Raw genomic sequence first — 13,392 nt, 5'->3', positions numbered from 1 at the left:
TCTTCTAACACCACTTCTTCAAAATAGACTCGTCCAGGCAGTGGTATTTTGTGGAATAGCCACACTCAAGGGGCCAAAGAGCTGCATGTGGCTCTTGAGCCGCAGTTTGCTGACCCCTGCTCTAAAATGGTGGCCAATTTGTCTGAACTTGCATGTCCTGGTGGATACTGTCCCAGTTGGACAGGCTACCTCTGAGTTCTCCAGGAGGCTAAGCTGCCCAGTGGTGCCACTCAATCTATGAGGATTTCTCCTAAAGTTCCTTATCAAAGGTAAGATTTTAAGATGCCCCAGGGCAGTGGCTGCAAACTCATTAGTCAGCAGAACCAAATATCAACAGTACAATGATTGAAATTTCTTTTGCGAGCCGAAAACAGACTTCTGTGCTTAGGCCACAAAGTTTCAACTGCACTGTGCGTGAGCACCTGCACATGGTATTTTGTGGAAGAGCCACACTCAAAGGGCCAAAGAGCCACATGTGGCTTTCGGAGTGGAGGTTTGCCCATCACTGCCCCAGGGCATCAATGAATAGGGGTTGGCCTGAAGCAACATACATCCCTTCAGCTGATAAGGGATGTAGGTTTTACCTAGAAATGGTAAAACCTACAGAGAAAGCATTTGTCAGAGAACATGAGAAATTCCGCCATGAAAGGGAGACAGCAGGGAACTCCTGGGGTCCTTGGTGGAGGGAACAGAAAGGGCTTTCCGGTGGATTGTGGCTACGAAATCAAATTTGGAAAAGGGTGAGAGGGATCAGCAAACCAGGGAACTGTTGTGAAGTCTTGTGACTCATTCACTCACCAGAGCCTGCTCCTCCTGGAACTGCCCGTCATCGGCTGGGTCCATACACGCCAGCTGGAATATTTCCTGGGGGGAGAGCGGACTCATCGAAGGGTACCCACTCCGGCCACTCCTGAAAAGCAACGCCACGTTCAGAGGTAATGAGTGCACCAACGAGAAACAGACACGCCATCGCCGCCACTGCCCAGTCCCAGCCAGGGCAACACCCTTTAGTCTTGGTGGGCTTTTAGCTTACAGGTAACTGGCCCTAGAATAGAAACTCTTTAAAAAAAACACAACAAACCAAACACACACACACACACTGAGAAAGCACTGTCTCCAACCTGCCTTTGGAACCCTTCCTCCCTCGGCTGGTGACTCATATCTGTGATGAATGACATCATTTGTCACACTCAGCCATATGGAAGACCAAGGCTAGATTGTAAACCAGTTTCTCCATTAGGCAGAAAAATGCCATACTTTACACAGCGAACAGTCTGTTTAAATATTAAGCAGTCGTGGTCTTTTAAAAAATCTCCACGCTCAGTAAGAAGATGGCATTATTGTGCCAACATCCCTGGCCAAACCAAACAATGCAGTGCCAGACACTGTGTCTGTTGTCAGGAGCTCGGTGGAAGGGTTCCAGAGGGCGGTGCGGAGGTGACCTCCCTTGGGTTGGTGGCTCTGTAGAAGAACGCTCAAATGGTGATGTAAGAGGACACAACAAAGGCAGCCAAGTGCTTAGAGGCTCTGAGCGAAAGGTATGGGAAGCTGCCTGTTACTAAACCACCAGTTGGTCCGTGTAGACACTCTTAGCCAATGCGATCCACGGGGCTGATTAGAGAGTGAGCCAATTTTCTAAAAATGTGGCTGCTGCTGCCAAGTCACTGGTAAATAGATACCCTTTGACCTGTGTGAGAGTGAACTTCCTGATCCTGGGAGGAGGGACAATGGTGACTGGCAGATTGGAGAGAGATGAAGACCATCATCTCATCATTGTGTCTACTGCTAATGGCTCTAAGTCCTGAGCAAGGGCTGCCAGTTGCTTCAAAATATTCCACAGGTGCGACTTACAGAGCGTCTGCTATTCAATGACTTAATCCATCGTCTTCTCCTGAGAACAAGGTGAGCACCGCTGTTTAAGAAATAGGTCCCCGTTTGCCCTACAGAAAGTGATTACCCACAGAGAGAATCCCCAACAGGTAGAGAGGACCCTTAGAATCACTGAACAACCTCAGAGTTGAACACTTTGACCTTCTATTTCAAAAGCATTGTCTGCTTCTCGTTGTTAGGATCGAGTCCAGAATCCCGAACATGGCCTCTCCCATGATCTGGTCCTTACTGACCTCAGAAGCCTTCGCTTACACACTTCAGCCCTTGCTCCCTGAATTCCAGACACACGGGACTCTTAGTTCACTGACTGTGGCAGGCTTCTTTCTGCTTCAAGGCCTGAATACAGGCTACCCACTGAAAAACCTCTCCATAGTATTTTTAATTCATCCTTCAAAATGCTTATCAAAAGTCACCTTAAGGAAATCTGACCGTAACTGGTCAGATCTCCCTCTCACATGCACTCAGCTCATACTGCATTTGTTTCTTCCTATCATTTACCAGAACTGTGATTATTCACTGAAAATAAGTTTTTTCATCCCAATAATTCTGGTTCATGTCTGGTTTCCCACCAGATGCAAGCTTAATGAGGGAGGAGCCCTGTCTGTCAGAGTAGTCTCTACTTGCACAAGGCAAAACTCTAGAAACACAGATGGTCCTGAGGAAGCAGCCAGCTGCTCCCCCAATGTCTCCATCTCAGAAAATGTACCAACATCCACCAGAACCCTGGGGCCATCCTTGACTCCTCCCTCTTCTTTCTCCACAGATACAGCAATCACCAAAGCCTCCATTACCTCTCAGGTCTGATCTTCTTTCCTCATTTCTATCTTGTTAGTCCAAGCCACAGTCATTAATCATTTATACCACTGCAGTCACTAAGTGGTGTCCTATCTCTTGACTTGCTCTCCTCCAATCCACTGAATCCATGCTGGCTCCTGTGTCCTGGCTGGTGTCGCTCTCCAAGCTCAAAACCTGCCACCTCCATGAAGTGTGCTCCACCTAACAGGTTGGATTCTTTAAATTTTCCACACCTCACCTCTCCTCTCCTGAGGAGCTGGCCTTCGAGTCTCACTTACCTCTTGCTTCACAGGGAAGCCTCCCGACTCTCAAAGTAGATGAATGCCTCCTTTATTTGCACAGCATCCCAATAAATACCTCTGCATTTTAACCGCTGTCTTTCACTTCTTTTTCAGGATCTGTCTCTATAGGGACTGTGATATTGACTGCCACATCCCCTCTGCCTAAGCCAGCTTTGGAGTCACATAAATTATTGGTCAACCCAGTGAGGAAGAGAAGACAGAGTGAGCCTATGATGGGAGGTAATTTGTACAGCAAATTGGTGTGGATCAGACTGATCAATTGTGGGGGGAGGGGTCCCCTCCATTTCTAAGCCAAGAGCCCTTGGAAAACACTAACTCCTTCCAATGAGGTGGTCTCACTCTGCAATCTTACCTCCTTCCTGCACAGATCAAAGAGCAACATCTACTTGTTTTCTGCAGACAGGAGAATCTCCACCCTGCTACCTCATCACATCAAATGTTGGCTAAAACAATTCATGGCCTTGGCCATGACTCTGGGCCTTTTCTTCCAAATGAGTTGGGTTGTGACCTCTGAAAATGATGCTTTTCAAAACCAGGTCCCCAACATCACAGGCAGACAGAAATTAACAGAGTGAGAGGTTCTAAATGGCATTCAGGCAGAGGTCTCACTCCCTCGATAATGACTGAGGTTGTGTAGTGATTACCGATTTCTTGAGAAGCAGGACTGGGGTAAACCCAATCACGAAAGCTCATTTACACTTCATGCCCTTTGCTACTTCAGTACATGCTTGATAGAAAGAGAATGTTCCCATAACATGTGTATGACCAAATTGGCGCTACAACTCAAAAGTGCTGGCAGATTCCTTAATGAGTTTTGTCTCCATTGCCAATACAGAAAATAAAGAAATTTTTTCTGCCTGGTCTAAGCTTCTTTTTGTTTATTTCACATGTAGTGGAAAGATTCTAGAGTCAGAAATCAATGACTTAATTCCTGTTTAGCTTTCTACTAGCCATATGGCTTTGGGCCACTTATTTATCCTCTCTGGTGATACTGACGTATACCATTCCTGCCCTTGTGTATCCTCAGTGCTCACTGTCTCTCGAGCTGGCCCCAGTACTAACCTGCTCTTCTCTCACTCTTCTTCTCAACCTCAGAGAAAGGCCCCTTCAGCTCAGAGTTAGCATATCTCTTCCACATTCCCGGGCCTGCATACTTCCACGAGTGACAGACACAAACAGGAGAGCCGTGGCCCTCTGGCTTTACTCACAGGCCTGGGGTGGGGTCCTGCTGGAGGTAAGGCAGAGCTTTGGCATTGGCGATGATCTCCTGCGGCAGAGACGAGGGCTCCATGCGCTGAAACATGGGTGCGTTTTTCTATAGAAGAAAGGAACTCAAATGACTATGGGAGAAAATGCAATGTACTTAGATAAAATAGGAACATGGTTGATATCTTAATTGACTATTTTAACCTTTGACTAAGGTGACCAGATGTCCCACTTTTGGCAGGACAGTCCCGATTTTTGAAAGAATGCACGACAAGCTAGGGAATGGCGGGAGAACGGGAAGGGGATATACGGTTTTCGGTGGCCATGTGGCTATTTAGCCAGGATATGAGTTTTATATTTTTGTTAATTTTATAATGTTAAACTTTAATAACAACAAATAATTTGTTGAGAACTGATTATCGAGAACTGCTTATCAAAGTTCCAATTGTTGATCAGTTGTTAGAATTTGACCACCATTGCTTGGACTTAATGAACAATGGCAGTTTTTGGGACTGGCAAGGACGAAAACATTTTGTAACTCTCAGATGATACACATCGTACTGCGTGCTAGTAAGCTAGTTAAACAAGTGATGTCATTAGAAATCAGCTATTCAGATAATTTAGGTAAGTTATTTATTTCATAAATACATGTTTTCTTGAATTTAGCAGACAGTAATCATATTATATTTTTTAGTGGCAGTAAAAAGTCTAGCGCTGGCCTTGAAAGTGACACGACTATACATAATTTTTTTAACTGTATTTGTAAATTGTACTTATGTTGAAATTTTAAAAAATATATTACAATACTATTTTTGCGTTGTAAGAAAATTTTTGTTGCTCCATTTAGACCAAATTTTTAATCAAGAATCCCCCCACCCCCCGGTCAATGGTGTCCCGCTTTACCAATGTTAAAATCTGGTCATCTTACCTTTGACCCACTGCGCTTCTAATCCTCCGACCATAGAAAGTCCTGGACCCTGAACCCCAGGGATGCACAGGCCTGTTCCTCAGGAGCCTGCAGACTCCTGACGCACACACCCTACTATAGTTTTCCCTCACCTGTTCCTCCAGCTGCTGCCTCTGCTTCTTCACCTTACTCTGCTTATAGTAGTCCATGATCATCATTGCTGCATAGATTTTGCCCACAGTCAGGTCAGAGGCTGAAAGACACAAATGTGGCATGGGAGGACCAGAGAGGAGACAGGTGGGGGAGAGGGAGAGCGCCTCAAGCTTTGTTCTCCACCCTCATGGTCGCCGGGCACCGAGCATGAAAAGTGAATATGTCCCCACATGTCTTCTCGGGGAGCTTCCACAGCCGCCAAGGAGGGAGAAGACATCAGTAAGCATCACCGCCGTTGGTCTGGACTTCCATCTCTAATAGCACCCGTTCCCAACGGCATGAGGGTTGGATGCATAGTATTATGGGAAGGAGAGAGCTACACACCAAAAACTTTCACCCAAAACCACAGTGACCCAATTTGAGAAAATGTTTTCAATTAATAATGACAAAGGGGACTTAAGAAGTGTGTTTTTTGTTTCCTAAGGATAAAAGAACAAGTTTCCCTTAGCCCTTCCATCACTCTGTGTTCCTTTCAAAGATGTGGCCTTGGCATGCTGGGCTTACTGGTACCCAGGGGAGATGCCGTACCTTTGGGCATGGGCACAAGCAGATCTAGCATCTTCTGGGACAGGTGTGGCCAGATGGCCAGGGTCTCTTTCTGTAGCTCCGAGTCTAACTGCTGCCTGTCAGCACCGCCTGGTAAAATAAGATAAATGATGAATAAACAGCACGGAGACAGAACAAGGAGGGAGTGGAGCTGAACCGGCGTGGCACCATGTATTCTCAGGGCGCATCCTGGCTCTTAGTGGCAGTGGATCTTACAATGCTGGGTCTTCCTGCTGAAGCGGCAGAACACAAAGTGAGTCCCGTTCTAAATCCTGCCCCAGAGACCCGAGGCCCCGAGACTATGGTCAGCTTCCTCACTCATTGGAGCAGCCTCCCAGGTGCTCCACGTATCAGAGGGGAAATGAAAGAGCCACACGGCGACGTCTCCTGCCTCATTATAGGGACATCGATTCTTCCAGCGACTCTGGTCAGAGTGACCTGATTTTAAACAGGATTTGGATCAGGCAAGAGCAGGAGGGCTGGAGGCCCATTTGGAAGCAGTAAACCTCCTCTCTCCTAAGTCACTGAGTTAAAAATCAGAGGAAGCAAGGCCCTCCATGTCATGGGAGCCTTCCAAGGCATAAGAAAAGAAGACACAGTCCTAGCTGGTTTGGCTCAATGGATAGAGTGTTGGCCTGGGGACTGAAGGGTCCCCGGTTTGATTTCGGCCAAAGGCACATGCCTGGGTTCCGGGCTCGATCCCCAGTAGGGGGCATGCAGGAGGCAGCCAATCAATGATTCTCTCTCATCATTGATGTTTTCATCTCTCTCTCCTTCTCTAAAATCAATATTTTTTTTAAAAGAGGACACAATTAATAAAGCTCATTTGTTGAATAAACACGTACGTCTAAAATGCTTTCTATGTGCCAGACCCTGAGGCTCACATACTGTTCAAGCTGAGGGGAGCCTTAGCGATGAGCAACCGCTCATTTTGCCAGGAGGCAGTGGGCAATGCTGTAGTGGTTGACTCTCAGGCTGACACTAGGACCCCGGTACTTGATTTCCGGTCACTGCATTGTTGGAGAGGGGACAGTTCAGACATCCCTGCCCTGCATGAGCCCCTCGAGGATCGCTGCTTCCTCCCCAGGCTCACCTTTGGCGATCTTGATGTCCAGAGCAGTCCGGATCAGAGCCATCAGGGTGGAGGTGAAGTGCACTGTCATGTCCTCGGCGACGGGCATATTCATCAGGACCAACCTCTGTGGGCGGGGGAGAGAGAGAGAAACAGCAGGGGGAAGACGTATCAAAAGTAGCCTTGGTGAGAGGGAAAGACAAGTGCAGAGGTCAAATACAGAGACAAAAAAGAAGGGCAAGGATCCCCACTCCTCCCGACCCTACTCTCCCTACTTGGCATTGGAGGCTCATTGCTGCCAATTTGTGTGGGAATGATGCCAAATTCCAAGGGAAGGGGACTGGTCATTCTGTAGGACTCCCAGTCCTAAGAATGTCTTCCATAGGGACAGGAAGTGATTTCTAGGCTCCGGGAATGGAGTCAGCTCTGGGAAGGGGTTCCATTCCCTGTGGAGGCTGCTCAGTATTTCCGCTTGTCCCGTGAACACTCCCCTGAAGCTCAGATGGAGACAGTGAGGGGGAGATTTTGCTTTGCTTATCTGACTTGAAGATACATCCTTATGCCCCCGTTTTGAGTCTTTGAGAGATGGAATTTGCCAGTACATGACTGCACATGCAGAAGTCCAGCTTATTCCGTGGATGAGGTGGAGCAGGAGGGAAAGGGCAGAGACAAACACGGTCAGGTGAGAGGGGTGGGGAGCAGCGGCGAGAGCATGAGAGGAGAGTGGACGAGGCAGGAGGAGAGTGGACGAGGCAGGAGCAGAGTGGGCAGGCCATGTTCCCCTTGCCCAAAGGAAGGGATCACACTGAAATGGCCAAATCCACTTCCCAGAGAGTATCTTGCTTTGGGAGTTCTTTCAATGTTTCCCCCAACCCCAACATGCCTTCTCTCACCAAGCTTCATCCCCGAACTCTGGAGAAATCAGGGCCACATTCCGCCATCTGGCATTTTGGAAGGGGGCCATCCTGAGCTAGAAGGATGCCAGCCCCTCAGCTGTGCACGAGGAGCCATGGGCCGGGGTGGCTGAGGGTCCCTAAAGGGCCCCCTTCCAATGAGATCCTCTCTGGACCTCTGCCCCCTGGGGAAGCAGGAGAAGGCCCAGGAGGAACCACCAGCCTAGCAGAGAGGGATGTGTCCGCCCAAGGCGGGGTCTCTAAGACTCCATGGGGACTTTTCACTTCATGTGATGCCACAGACATGGTGTCGCGGAGGCTCAAGCCTCTTTGTATCCGAGTTTCATCTCCCTCCCCGTCCCTAAGCACCTGGGAAAGTGGCAGCACCGCTGTGGAGCCCCGGGCGCATGAAGGAGCTCCGTGTTCTGGGTCCGTCTCGCCGCTGAAGGAGTAGTAACTATTCCTAACTGTGGAGGGAAAACCTCAGGCCTCAAGGCTCTGAGTCCCTGAAGGGCAGTGGATTCCCAATGGACAATGCTGCTCTATGCAAACCAGGGGGAGTCCCCCCACAACTGCAGGGCCAGGCCTCCAAACTCAGTCACGCCCGGAAGGGAAATCTAATCCCGAAGGCAACAGGGCCCTCGACCCCCTGCCCACTGTGTGGCCCAGAGAAGTGGGCGCAGGGACTGATGGGGACAGGGAGCGGCATCCGGTGTTGGGATCCAGGGGCACTCGGCGCCTCCCTTACGTTACCTACAAGGAGCCAGGCCACAGCCCCTCTCCACACCAGGGAGGAAGAACTTGGTTAAGAGTTTTCCTCTCTTCTGAAACCCTGCTTTGTGAGCCATGCTGAGAGCACTTCCTGCCCTATTTGCTCAGCTTGTCTGACGGAAGGTGCTCCTGTCCTATCTGTTCGGACAGCTGTGTGTGTAGGTGTCCCGTAGGCCACCACTCTGCCTCCTCTTAAAAGCAAACACACTATCAACGCTCCCCTCGGAGGAAGCCACTCACAGGAAGCCACGCACGTGTCGTTAAACACAGAGAACACAGAACAAAGCCCGCGGTGAACAGCCCTGCAAGCCCCCGCTGTGTCATTTCGGGGCAGCATCCTTCCGTGACCCTTCCTGACGCTTCCGGCTCATCACCTCTTTTTCCCTCCTCCGCCTCCTGAGCCCCGCTTTCTCCCCACAGCCTGGCCTCCCCACAGCTGGATCCCCTTGTCTGCTGGTCACTAGCCCAGAACAAAGGAAGGGGTGGTCTACCTTATAGGCCACTTTGGAGGGACATCTCTTGCCGAGGCCTAGTGGTGGCGACATGAGAGTCAGCATTTCATACATCTCAGTGTAATGGATGCGGCCACTGCTCGTGGAGGGCGGCAGGTGGCGGGGAAGGGGAGTGGGGGAAGGATGCAGACGGGGGGAGAGGAGAACAGGCATTTCCAGAAGAGCCAACACAGACAGACACATCGTACGGAACACAGGAGAGGAAAACAAAACAGAATGGACAAACAGGAAAAGAATAGGAAACCTGTTAATCAAGGCAAGTCGTACAGGTGACTCCATCCTGGTGCGGGTTTATAGCAGCCCCACACAGACCCGGGAACGCTAGTGGCTCTGCCCCGGGACTCGCCTGTCCGCTCCTCCTGGGCTGGCATCACCCTACTCCCCTGGCCACGCCTTCGCCCCATACCACACAAGCCTGTCTCCATTCCCAGGGCTGTGTGCGAGTGGTATAAACTGGATAGACGGCGCTCCGGCCAGGGGTCAGAACTTCCAGGCGTTCTCTCCTTCTCTGAACCCACGGGCGGGGCACCGTGTATCGCTCTGTGCCGTGTGTGCAGCGGAGGCGGCGACGTGGCAGTGGTGGGCTGTGGCCGCTGTTGGGGTCGCCGTTACTTCCACCTGGCCCTGTGTGTGGGGAGTGCCCCTGTCTCGCCAGCATGTCCGGGGGGCAGAAGGACAAAGCCAGGTGGAGGAAGAGCACCTGCATGCCATGCTGCCCTCCCACTCTCCCATCATGCGGCAGCAGGTGGCACCAGGGTCAAGTTTAAAGAGTCTCAGCAGAGGCAGCTATTGGGCCTCCCGAGTCCGGGAATCACTGCGTCACCATCCCCAGCCAGCTCCTGCCCGTCGCCCGGGGCCTCACCTTCCTGGGCCTACGTCCTCTTCCAGCCTCCCCTCGTGTCTGTGCTGTGCCCCCAGGAGCCCTGCTCCCCTCTGCCCCCAGCGACGCTTCCTTAGCTAGCGGGCTAGGCCTTGAATGCGGCTGGGCAGAGCCACTGGGATGTGAGCTCCCAGGGTCTCGCAGAGGGGGGGTCCTGGATGGCCCTGAACATGTATGTCCTGGCTTCACAAACAACATACCCCTGCTGCCCCTCGACAGTAGATGGGAGGACCCTATGGCAGGACATGTGCTCAGGAGCCCACCGTCCTCCACTGGGACCTTCTGGCCTCTCTGAGCTACTGAATTCTTCCACACGCCCCAAAAGCGCTCCTCTCACCCAGTGGTCGGCAAACTCATGAGTCCACAGAGCCAAATATCAACAGTACAATGACTGAAAATTTTTTGAGAGCCAATTTTTTAAACTTAAACTTCTTCTAAGGCCACTTCTTCAAAATAGACTGGCCCAGGCCATGGTAGTTCTGTGAGAGAGCCACACTCAAGGGGCAAAGAGCCCCATATGGCTTTTGAGCTGCAGTTTGCCGACCATGGATCTTACCTACTCTCACCTCTTGCCCTAATTCTTCATTGTTTCTCACCTCCTCTCCTTCCTACAGCTCTTATAACTGTCCGGGCAGGCAGAGGTAGTGTGACCAGAATCACACCTGGGGACATCATATATGGGGACCATGATGCTACTTTGCTGAAAGGAGGCATGTCTGTCTCCATGAGGGGAGACCAGAACTCTCTGCTTTTTAAAAAAGGTTTCCGCATTCTTGGAGGGAGAGGCCTCGGTGGTTAAATGTGTAGATTACAGGGGAGTGAGTGCACGGAGGTGAAGAAGAAAGTGTGAGGTCAAACGGCCTTTGTTACTGAGCCCTCCACTCTCCTTTCTGCTGCTTCCCCGCCCCTCCAAACGTGCCCTTTCCCTCTGTGTAACAGCTGCTGGTTCTGGGGGGGGCTGGACCTCTTTAAACTCAAAGGAAAGCAACATGAAGGCTCCCTGAGGTGGCGCGCTGGTGGGTGGGGGTGGAGCGGGACAGAGAGGGGTGTCCAGGTGGCACCCCGCCGCCAGGCGCGGCTGGGGACTGGGAGGCAAACCTTGCAAGCCACCCTGTAGGGGCAGTTCTCTCCCAGGCCCAGAGGCGGCGAGATGACCCGCACTAATTTGTACATATCCTTATACGGGATCCTGCCACTGAAAAGGAAGCAGAAGTGGGTTAATAGGGCACTCAGAGAAGGCGGGAAAGAAACGACAGCTTAGCCACGGAGGGCGTGGCCGGAAGAGGATGAGCCAAGTCGGGCCAGGGGACCGAGCACTGTAGCCACCAGAGAGGCATAGCCTTGCAACCTGCACGGCCCCCAATTTCCAGGGCAATCGAGCTCGACCAGTGCCCAACGGGACTGCCATGTGGCCAAGGGCACCCAGGATACCTATCCATCCGGCCCACACCTGGCCAGATGCAGGAGATGGAATCCTGGCTCAAGCGAGGCCTCGAGGAACACAGCCTGCTGGTTCGCCACTGCTCTGACCGCTGTCAAGCGCGGCTGCCGTGAAGTGGACGGCAGAACTGTTTGTTTTTCACAGTCACAGCCAACAGCCAGCTCCTCAGGCCCACGTGTCGGGCGGCGAGGAAGTCCGCGTCTTTCTGCAGACTGCGAGACACACATTGCCCATTAGCTAATTAGCGAGGAGCACAGTTGGCACGAGGGATGCTGCAAAGGGCTGGCTTCTCTCTGTGGCAGATTTGTCTTGAGCTGGGCAAGCTCCCCCCTCTCCCTGCCACTCCTTGGGGAGCCTGCCCAGAGCGGTGCTCAGACAACCGCCCTGACTCCTGCTCCACGCCACTGCCCAGCTCACAGGCCACTGCCCAGCTCACAGGCAGCTCGGTCTGATCCAGCCAGAATTCCAGGAGCTGTGAGACCTGCCTTACCAGCCCCAGTCCCCACGAGTCTGCTGCAGAGTTATGTTTCCGTAAAAAGCACAGAATCAACAGTTGATTCATTTTCAGTGGCTAAAGCATCTGGTCCAGAGGCCAGGACAAGAAAGCAACAGCCAGGGGTCTGGACACATCCTGGTGTGATCAGCGGCTCTGCCTCCAAGTGACAGGCCTCCCAGCAGCCACATGGAGACCGGGCCTTTGCCCCAGCTCCGCTCTTTCTGCTTGGTCTCCATTTTGGTGCTGATTCATCCTCCTCTTCCAAATAGCGGCTCATCAGTCCTTGAAAGGAGATTAATCTGTCCATCTGTTTTTCTTCCTGTGGAAGGTTGGTTGGTACTGCTATCTATGGGCTGATGGTCTCTGTAACCCGTAACAGCCTTCTCTTGGAAGACACTGACTCACTGTATCGTTGTCAGACCCTCCACCCCCATCTCACAGACAAGACCAATGAAACTCTAACCAGAACACACCAACGCCATGAATCTCAAAGCAGACAGAAGAGCGTTTCTTTCTCCTGTTTGCTCTCACAGCTCATGCATCTAAGTCTCAGGAGTAGTCCTCATGGCATTTCTTCTTCCCAGCAGCTGGAATGAGTGGGGACAGGTTTAATGCACATGGCATCTGAGTTGAGAGATAATGTGAATCCGCAGGGAGCTGGGGTTTCTGGGAGCCAAGGACAGCTGAGGGAGGCCAGGTGGGCGGTGACTTCTTTTGCTAGAGGCAGGCTCCCGATCCGATGGCCATCCATGCTTTACAGACTGACAGTCCACACTTTCCAGTCACTTTCCTCCATGGTTATGGCCAATGATAGTCCCAGTTACGCACAACCAGCCTTCGAGGACGGTATCCTTATCACCACTTCACAGATGAAGATGCTCAGAGTGGGTAAGGGCCTTGTCCAAGGCCTCAGAGCTGAACAGATGCCGGCCTGGCTGCATTCCCCCGGACACCCCGTCCAGGGCTTTCTAATCAGCTAACTACGAGGAAGTAAGCCCAGAGGTGAAAGCCACTGCTCAGCCAGTGGTAAAGGAATGGACTTAGAGAACGCTGTGGAAGAGGACTTTTGATTCCCAGTTCCAACCTGTAAAACAGTGGCCCGAGTTCAATAGCCTCAGGGAAGGAGAGATTTGGGAAAGAGTCTCAGATGGGGAAGGGGTTCCTGGTGGAAGTGACGTGGCCTGTTCCTGCGAAGGATGGCATTCCTGGTGGTATTTTCACAGGGGGTCCGAAAAGGATAGATTGGCGAGATCAAGTCCATAAAGCGAAGGTGACATGGGACAGAAAGAGCCTGGGGAGTGAGCACTCACAGGACTCTCATCTGTCTTCAGCCACGAGGGCCAAGGGTTGCCCTTGAACTCTAAAGCAGGGATCGGCAACCCTTTTCTGTAAAGGCTCACATAGGAAGTAGTATTGATCCGTCTCTGTCACAACCACTCAAGCCTGCCTTGTAGTGCGGCAGCAGCCT

At 51.5% G+C, this 13,392-nt stretch overlaps 1 protein-coding gene across 1 annotated transcript in view; it reads right to left on the bottom strand.

Moving 5' to 3' along the window:
- CACNA1E (calcium voltage-gated channel subunit alpha1 E) overlaps window positions 1–13,392 on the bottom strand; it is a 370,106-nt gene that overhangs the window by 7,078 nt on the left and 349,636 nt on the right. The window contains exons 41-46 of the mRNA XM_084866127.1: window positions 9,087–9,183; window positions 6,953–7,058; window positions 5,842–5,949; window positions 5,253–5,353; window positions 4,196–4,302; window positions 799–910 (exon numbers count right to left, since the gene is read on the bottom strand). Coding sequence (XP_084722253.1) covers window positions 799–910; window positions 4,196–4,302; window positions 5,253–5,353; window positions 5,842–5,949; window positions 6,953–7,058; window positions 9,087–9,183 — 631 coding nt within the window. The remainder of the gene's footprint in view (window positions 1–798; window positions 911–4,195; window positions 4,303–5,252; window positions 5,354–5,841; window positions 5,950–6,952; window positions 7,059–9,086; window positions 9,184–13,392) is intronic.

Source organism: Pipistrellus hanaki (assembly GCF_964339955.1).
Source record: "Pipistrellus hanaki genome assembly, chromosome: 18".
In the NCBI taxonomy this organism is placed as follows: Eukaryota; Metazoa; Chordata; class Mammalia; order Chiroptera; family Vespertilionidae; genus Pipistrellus; species Pipistrellus hanaki.
Note: the sequence above shows the minus strand (reverse complement) of the source record. Positions and strands in the feature narration are given on the sequence as shown.